Source organism: Magallana gigas, chromosome 5 (genome assembly GCF_963853765.1).
Source record: "Magallana gigas chromosome 5, xbMagGiga1.1, whole genome shotgun sequence".
Classification (NCBI taxonomy): domain Eukaryota; kingdom Metazoa; phylum Mollusca; class Bivalvia; order Ostreida; family Ostreidae; genus Magallana; species Magallana gigas.
The window spans coordinates 29,342,544-29,351,085 of record NC_088857.1 but is presented as its reverse complement, the minus strand read 5'-3'; the positions used below and the strand labels follow the sequence as shown (position 1 = coordinate 29,351,085).

General features: G+C 37.6%; 1 protein-coding gene and 1 pseudogene across 1 annotated transcript; one reads left to right on the top strand and one right to left on the bottom strand.

Annotated features, from left to right (window-relative positions):
- The first annotated feature begins 2,455 nt into the window (after nucleotides 1–2,455).
- On the top strand, nucleotides 2,456–4,062 carry LOC105348681 (putative nuclease HARBI1; annotated as a pseudogene).
- Nucleotides 4,063–4,952: 890 nt separating this feature from the next.
- On the bottom strand, nucleotides 4,953–6,116 carry LOC136275797 (uncharacterized). Its single transcript, XM_066085790.1, has 2 exons — nucleotides 5,385–6,116; nucleotides 4,953–5,072 (listed from the first exon to the last, which is right to left on the bottom strand). Exon 1 carries the CDS (start codon nucleotides 5,761–5,763, stop codon nucleotides 5,413–5,415), a length of 351 nt encoding a protein of 116 aa, XP_065941862.1. The 5' UTR covers nucleotides 5,764–6,116; the 3' UTR covers nucleotides 4,953–5,072; nucleotides 5,385–5,412.
- Nucleotides 6,117–8,542: the final 2,426 nt, after the last annotated feature.

Below are 8,542 nucleotides of genomic sequence, written 5' to 3'. Positions count from 1 at the left end.
TTCGTTTAATTTTACACAAAACCCGTTATTTTATCAACAAATTCATAGACGCTACCCAAATTAAGTCCGTTTAGTCGATGCCATGCTTGGGTTAACTGATGTCAACAGAGAGAAAAAGACGCATTTACTATGGAAACAGGAGAGGCTAAGTGTACAGCAACAGTAGTAATATTGTACGATGACATTGAACCTGAAATTGAAGATTGAAATCAATTTTGTATCACCAACAAAAAAAAATAAGATTTTTTTTCTTTATATGCGTGAAAAAAAAACACACCCCAATGATCAGCAATGAGTTCTATATAGTACCAGCACCTGCGGTCTGATACACTGTAACATGGGTTTTTGGATTTAAGGCTTGCTTTTTTTATTTTTAGGGGTATTTTTTGAGTATACTCTACTACATGTAATAATGTATTCGATTTGTACACAGACGGAGTTATCGATACTTTGATATCAGTGTTAAGGAAGACGGAGTTATCAATACACTGATATCAATAAATATGATATGAATAAATACATGCCAAATATAGTTTATTCCAGTATTTAATTTTTTAATTAAAAATTATTTCTGAAAATATTTTTTTAATTATTTTATATCTTTTTAAATATTTGGATAAAATTCATAGAGTAACATATAGTCATTTAAAGTACTTACTAATGAAAAAAATGACAATAACAAACTGTCAACCATCTCAAAAATCCATAAAACGAAATACAAATTCAAAGCAGAGCAACAAGGACCTCTAAAAAAGGTAGGATCAGGTGCCATGAAAGAGTGAGTATCCTCTGCTGACCGGTCACACCCGCCGTGTTCCCTATGTCATATCGGTAAAAATGTCTTAATCGGGGAAAGATGTCATAATTTGGGGAAAATTTCATAATCGGGAAAAAAGGAGAAAAATCTGTGGACAATTCGGTATTCAATCAATAATCCAGAGCAGAGCAATCACGGACCTCTAAAAAACCTCAGAGGCAGGATCAGGTGCATAGGAGGAGTGAGCATTCTCTGCCGACCGGTCACACCCGTAGTATGCTCTTTGTCGCAATCGGGAAAAAAACGGAAAAGTCCGTAGACAATTAGGTTATTAATTAGGGTCTAACAATTTGTATGAAAAACGTCAGTCAGCATAGAATTCATTGGAAGATTGTATTAGCTGACAAGGTCGTTGTATCGACCATAAAACTTACGAAAAGATGACTTCAAAGGAGACTGTTGATAGTCCTGTGTTATCAACTTGTTTGTCAGTAGCTTGCTTCGTCTTAAAAACTTCATACGAAGAGCATGCCATTGTGTGTCGAATTAACTGAGAGACAAAAACACCAAATGCAGGTGAAGAAGGTATATTGCTACATAAGTAAGGAAAGTTGACTATTGAAAAATTGAAGTCATCGCGTTTATCATAAAGTTTTGTTGTTAGATTACCATCAATGTCCATTTCCAGTAAAATATCCAAATATGAAACAGAAGAAGCAGAGTCAGTGGTATCTTTAATTTTATTTCAAGTTCACGGGGATATATCGAGTCGACGTAAGTATGGAAATAACAATTATTAATTGTTTAAAAAACTTCTATGACGTCATCTATTGTATTTAGTCAACGTTTATTTTCACTATTCAATCAACAGTTGTTGAATATATAAATATCCAACTGATTGGCAATTGGATAATTTTAATATCCAACCGCCCATCAATTGGATATTTAAATATCCAACAGTGCATAAAACAAATATAAATGACAAAATGTTGAAACGTGTATTTCCAACATATATCCAAATTTATTACACAGAATCTTGTTATCCATATTTATATCCGATAAGCCACGAATGAGATTTCAGAAGTAATATCTCCTTTTCATAATTTTGATAGATTTGGGATCATATATAAATCACTTCCATAAACACTTTTAGACTTCTTCTTTGAACCTTGAACCATATCAATCCTTTTCCTTAGTTTTAACAATATAGGGAATATTGTCGCAATATGACTTCATACGACCCCTTTCAAAGATTTTAACAAATCATCGTCTGTTAACTTTCGTCAAATTTTTTATTTGTCCTTTCTCCTTGCAAGTCTAAAATATCATTCAAACGATATCCGTGTCTTTCCCGGTAGTGTAGACCTCTATAAACATTTAATGTACTTTGCATTAAAAAAAATCATCATCTAAATTTAAGTCTGCTCAGTACAGCGGACTGGATTACTAAAGCCCCTTTTCCATTTGGCGCACGACCTCTTTACACCACTTTGCGATCGAAATTTTTGGGCTTTGCGCGAGCTCTCGCATACGTTGCACGAGCCCTCGCGTACGTTCCACGAGCTCTCGCATTCGTTGCATACGTTTTACTGGTCGCATCAAGTCTCCTCTGAATAGTGGACATGCACACTATTCAGACGCGACACGCATTCAAAATTTTCGCAGTGCAACGCCCGAACATTAGTACGACACTTTACAACGTTTTGTGTACTCGCAAGAGTGAGGCATGATTTATAAACATCGTAAGATAAATCGCTGGTGTTTATGCGTCTGTTTTGCGACCGTGAGACTGTTGCTCAACGTGTCTCATGTAATCTTGCAACGTTTTACTATCACTGCACGATTTATAAGTTTCAGTTTGTCATGCTTTGCCACTTGTACATATACACTGTATAGTCATTATTTGTTTTAGACCTTTATTGACCATGGATGCTGCTGCACCAATACCTCCCCGCCGTTTGCTAGGTTTGCTGAATATCCGAGCATAACTCCAAGAACACCAGCAAAGAGATATGGCCGTGCTGCCGTTACTTATTCGTCGTCGACAAAGGTATGAAAGACAAAGAAGACGTTGGTGGGTCAAGCCATGGATTGAAAGGCGCATGTTATTTGGCCAATATCACACATTGATGACGGAGATAGAGAGAGAATGCCAGGGGAACTTTGTGAACCACGTGAGAATGCCACCAGCCATGTTCTACGAGCTACTGCAGCGTATTACTCCAAGAATCCAGAAAAGTGAACGTTACAGACGGCCACTAGAGCCTGGACTGAAGCTGGCCATCACCCTCAGGTATATAGTGACAGGGAATAGCTACAAGAGCCTCCAGTATTCTTTCCGTGTTGCCCACAATACCATAGCATTGCTCATCCCAGAAGTGTGCCAGGCCATGATCGACGAGTATCAGAACGAAGTATTTGCCTTTCCAACTAACCAAGAAGAGTGGCGAGAAGTAGCACAGAAGTTTGGTGAAATATGGAATTTTTACCACACCTGCGGAGCTCTGGACGGAAAACATGTTGCCATAAGAAACCCAAGTCGGTCTGGTACCCTTTACTACAACTACAAGGGGTTCTTCAGCCTTTTGGCCTTGGTCGACGCCAATTACAAGTTTCTTTGGGCCGACGTTGGTACTCAGGCTCCTCATCAGACGCCCAGATTTTCAACAATGGCCCACTGAGAAATGGACTGGAAACTAACACTCTTTGCCTGCCAGACCCAGAGCCCCTGCCACATGATGACAGACCTACCCCGTATTTCTTAATAGGAGACGACGCATTCCCCCTCAGATCTTGGATTACTCAAACCGCAACATGAACAACAAAGAAATGATCTTCAACTACCGTCTGTCCAGGGCTTGTCGTGTGGTAGAGAACACCTTTGGCATCCTTGCACACCGCTGAAGATGCATGCTGGGAACGATGCAGCAGGATCCAGACCGAGTCAAGCTCATCGTCATGGCAGCCATATGCCTGCATAACCTGATGAGACTTCGCTATCCCGGGTTGCAGAACAATGAACTTGATCAGGAAGATGAAGCGGGCAACTACATCCCCGGGGCATGGAGAAACGACCGAGTTTTGCAAGATGTGGAAGCAGTTGGCAGAGGCAACTTGCCAAATCAGGAGGGCAAGAAAATCCAAACCTACAAATGTACCTGAAACATTACTACAACAGCGAGGTTGGAAGCCTGCCGTAACAGCAAAATATGATATAGTGATATTGATAATGCATGCATGTAGATGTCGATTTCTTCATATAAGGATGTAATTTGTACAGCAATAAAATAAACTTTTAATTTACTAAACAGTACAATGAGTAATAATTATCATTCATAACTCGTTTCTTTTTACAACACACTTTATTAAACTTAATAAAACGTTACTTGCATGTCCCTTATGAAAAAATTTACATGTTAACTTTACGTGACATGTAAACTTTATTTTTTACTAGTTACATTATGTTTATTCTTGAAAAGTTAACAATTTTTTTCATTAATGTTAAATTTAATTTATAAACAAAATTGAATTTCTGCTGCTGGGACTTCATCCATCACTCATTCAGAGCACGGGCGGCGGCGGCCAAAACGTCTGAAGACTGGGACTGCTGCTGGCTGGTAGAAACTCCTTTCGGTGTCTGGGGAGCATGTTTGCGACTTGTCCCGGGCCAGCTGACAGGATACATCTAGTGGTACATCTGGGATTGGGGTTGCATCTGTGTTGGGTCCTGTGGCCATTGTGTGGGCATTGACGCTGGCCTGACCGGAACCAACTTTGGGGTCGCGGGTCTTAGAGACTGTTGCAGGGGCTGCGATTCAACGTGCTGCTGCTGCTCACTCTCCGCCCAGTCTTGGTACTATTGACGAGAGCGACGCCTCCTTCGTGAAGTCCCGCCAGAGGTGTCGAGTGAGGGGTTGGAGGGCTTGCAACATCCAGTCCACCCAGGCCTGCTTCTCGTTGCTGCCGTGGCTCATTGCTGCGTCCACCTTTGCCGTCAGGACGACCGTCTGCCTGTCACTTTTCTCCAGCAGGTCGATAATGGCTGTATCCAAGTCCTTATTCTTCCTCTGCGTCTTCCTTGTTGGTGCCTGTGTAATTGAGGCGGGTTCACTATCCTCATCCTCCTCATCAACTGGAATTTGTCCGAGCTGGGAACCCTGTGGCCGGTGCACGATGTGTCTTCTCAGGAAGCGTAAGTTTCTTTTCACCCACTTTTGCCTGGCTGTAAGGTTACATCTTTTCTGGCCACTCTTCTTTTTCTGGACCTTGCCCAGGATGGTCCGCTGTGATCTGTACCAGAGCCGGATATCTGCCACTGATAAGAAACAAATGTCATAAAAAGTATATATTAAGAAATCAAGATATCGAACAATCAATCAATCAGATTAATACTGGTATAATAAGCGACGGTTTTGAGTTCGGTAGAATTAATTGACTATCATGATAACAATTTATTAAGTATCGGTTGTTATAGATTATAAAATCGGTAAAATTACTTCTCAATTGATAAATATTGCCATTTTATGGGTATGAACCGATAAAATTGCCTCTTGATAAAAATCCCACTTATATGGTAAATCAAAATAATACAAATGAATTTTTTATTAATTTATTTTCATTCATACACCAGTCAAGTTCATGGTTCCTGCCTTTTCCTAAAGTAGGCGATCCTTCTTCTTTGAGTTTTTAAAGTCACTCCGACTTTTATCATAAAAGCATGGATTTTCCTCATAAAACTCTGCCAGCTCTTGTTCCTGCTCGGGAGTCAATTCCATGGATTTCTGTTTGATGATGGAATCCTCCATTTCCTCCTCCTCACTGGACCCATAAGGCTCTGAATGCTCAGCAGGCTGGTCTAGCGGTTTGTCCCTCTCGTCCCCCTCGTCGGTAGGCTCCAGCGGATCATCAACAGGCTTAGGGCTCGGCTGCTGCGGCAGATCTTGGGTCTCCTCCTTGGCCTTCTTTCGACGGTTCGCCATTTTGCCTTTAGCTGCTGTTTTTGTCATTTTTATGGTGGCATCTTCCCTCGCATTCAAAAATGTCTAACAAAAACCATCGAATACGGGCCGTATATATATACCCGCTCTGACTCGTACGAGCATTAATACAATGGAACGCATGATCGGACTAGCACCGTCCGTCCAATCGCATTGGCGCACGTTCAATCGTCCGATCACTTCGTCTCCCGCGCGATCCTATTCCATTATCTTACAACACTCGCTTTCATTGTACAACAGTCGCATATAGACGCAAAATATATCGCAAGATTTAATGCGTTTACATCGCACAACGCTCGCTTATATTGTGCGAGTTTCGTACGAGTACTTTTTTCATATGCGATTATTTTGGCAACAGTTTGCGAACCTTATCTAATTTTTTTGGTTGCACAAATATTTGGTCGCTTCAGCTCGTGCGCCAATTGTGAAAGGGGCTTAAAGCATGCGCACCTGTTCACTCGTCCATGAATAAAAGGGGCTGTTTGGTTAGGCTATTGTGTATGGCACTATTGGAATCATAAATGAGATAGATGCTTTTGTATTACAGCACAGTTGGATATCTCAATGGGTCAATGCTTCTTTGAGGTTCAATAGGGGGAATTTTTTTTAAGTAAGATAAATAACTCGATAGTGTTGAATAGTTAAGAGAAAACATCCCCTTGTCGGGCCTTCGGCCCTCGGAGGGGATGTTTTCTCTAAACTATTCAACACTATCGAGTTATTTATCCATTACATAATGCGTCGTCAATATACCTGAATGTTGAGTTGAAGGCCACAGCGAGTGATTTTTTTTTCACGTACAAGATTTTTAATAAATTCTGCTGCTTCATTAGAATACAAAAATAGGTCTGCTAACAATGGGGACAACAGATTGTTGGAAGACTTGATTTCCAAAAACTACATAGATGTTGTCTATCAGAAACTCAAGCATCTTTTTAATGTCAACTTCAGAGTACTTGTGTGTAGAATCAAAATGGTTTTTAACAAAATAATTTTTTTAGATTTCAATGACAAGGTAAGCATGTTTACGACTTCCATTTTTATTAAAGAAATAACTGTCGATAATATCAAAGAAATCAGTTGAATTACAATTGGGATCTTTTAAAGAAATTTTCTTTAATTTCACAATTCCGTTTCAATTTCTTGTTGGAATATAATTTTACAGCAATTGCTAAATGCGAGCAACAGTTTATTTCCAGTTTTTATCCATAGATTTAAAAAAATCTATAATTCTTGTTTTCATTTTCATATACATTTTTTTAAACAGAAATACTATAAAGTATATATGACCGTCTATGATATGATTTTATTGATTTGTATTGTTTTTTAATTTATACCAAAGTTTTAGCTCTTAAACTAAGGTATCCTGCTCGCAGCTTAAAAGATGTTTTCTATCTTTAAATACAAAAAAAAAACATATAAATAATTGGAAGCCGATATTGGTTACATTTTTGTAAAATCATTTCTCAAAAATAATTCCTCATCGATCCATCAAAAAAATGCGTTGGTGTGTCGAGCCACGTTAAAAATTCCTCTAACTAATGTACTTTCAATTCGGAAATTTTACATAATACAACCCGATAAGAATATGTTAGCCTCCTTAAAAAGGACTGAAAAATTGTTTTTTAAGGTACCATTAAATCAATATGGATATAACTTCTTTACTAATCTATAGATTTAAAAAATGATTCACACAAATTGACGACCACACTGGTTATAAACTTACACTTGATATTTTATAAAAACTGTCATGTTTCACCAAAAGCCACGTGATCAACAAAAGTTACGTAATTAACGCCCTGTCTCCCCTATAGCGACATATAAGCTTCATATTAAATGAGTGCGGATATTTATATAAAGGACAAAGTCTAAATTAGAAGTCCGTTTTATTGGCAATTTTGATGCGGAAGAATTTTGTAGTGTTGACGGTATCATGAACGTGTAGTAGACAGATTGGTTTGCTGTTTTTCATCAAAATAGATCATGTAGATATAACCCAACGTTTTATTGATGTAGATATAAGTAAAAGTTTTTGCAAAAAGAAAGCACACAAAAATTAGGTACAAAGAAGATTTAGCTTTCAAAGATAAAAATAATCCTGCCGGTTATCAGTATTCATATTATTTCCAAAATTTTTTGATAAAATTGAAGGCCAACACGGTCACAGTATTTCTACATGCTGTTGTTGTCTCCATACACCCTATATATTTTCTTTATTTCAGTTGTGATTTTAATATTGACTAGCAGTATTGCCGTTTCAGTTGTGTTTTAATACGGAATAATAAGTAAGTATTTCAAAGTTTTAAAAATGTCAATTTTTTAAAACTTTTTAAAAATCAAAACTGGCATATAAAATAAATACAAAGCTCTAATTAAATGTTTTAATTTGAAACAAAGAAAACGATCAATAAAAAATTCACGAGTAAAAAGCTTCACTAAGTGTTTATAAATCCTATTGATACATGTATGTCTATCTCTATGAATAGCGTTAACACATGGTTAAAAAACGTTTTTCTTGGGAAACGTCCGGATCTGGTTTTTCACAATCATCCAATGGTTTTAAGATTTCCTGAAAATATCGACTTTTTCCCTCATTAATTTTTATGAAAATAAACAATTAAAAAACAACGTAAAATCAACAATTAAAGATAAATTCCCTGCGATGAAGTTGTTTTTCTCCTCTTTCATCAATATTCATGACAAAGTATTAAATTCCTGATTACAATCTATACTTATTTTTATTTTAGAATGAATTATTTTGCAATACTTTTTGGAAAGTATTATCTCA

Coding starts and splice junctions, on each gene's coding strand:
- LOC136275797 (XM_066085790.1), bottom strand. CDS start 5,763: ATGACAAAAACAGCAGCTAAAGGCAAAATGGCGAACCGTCGAAAGAAG.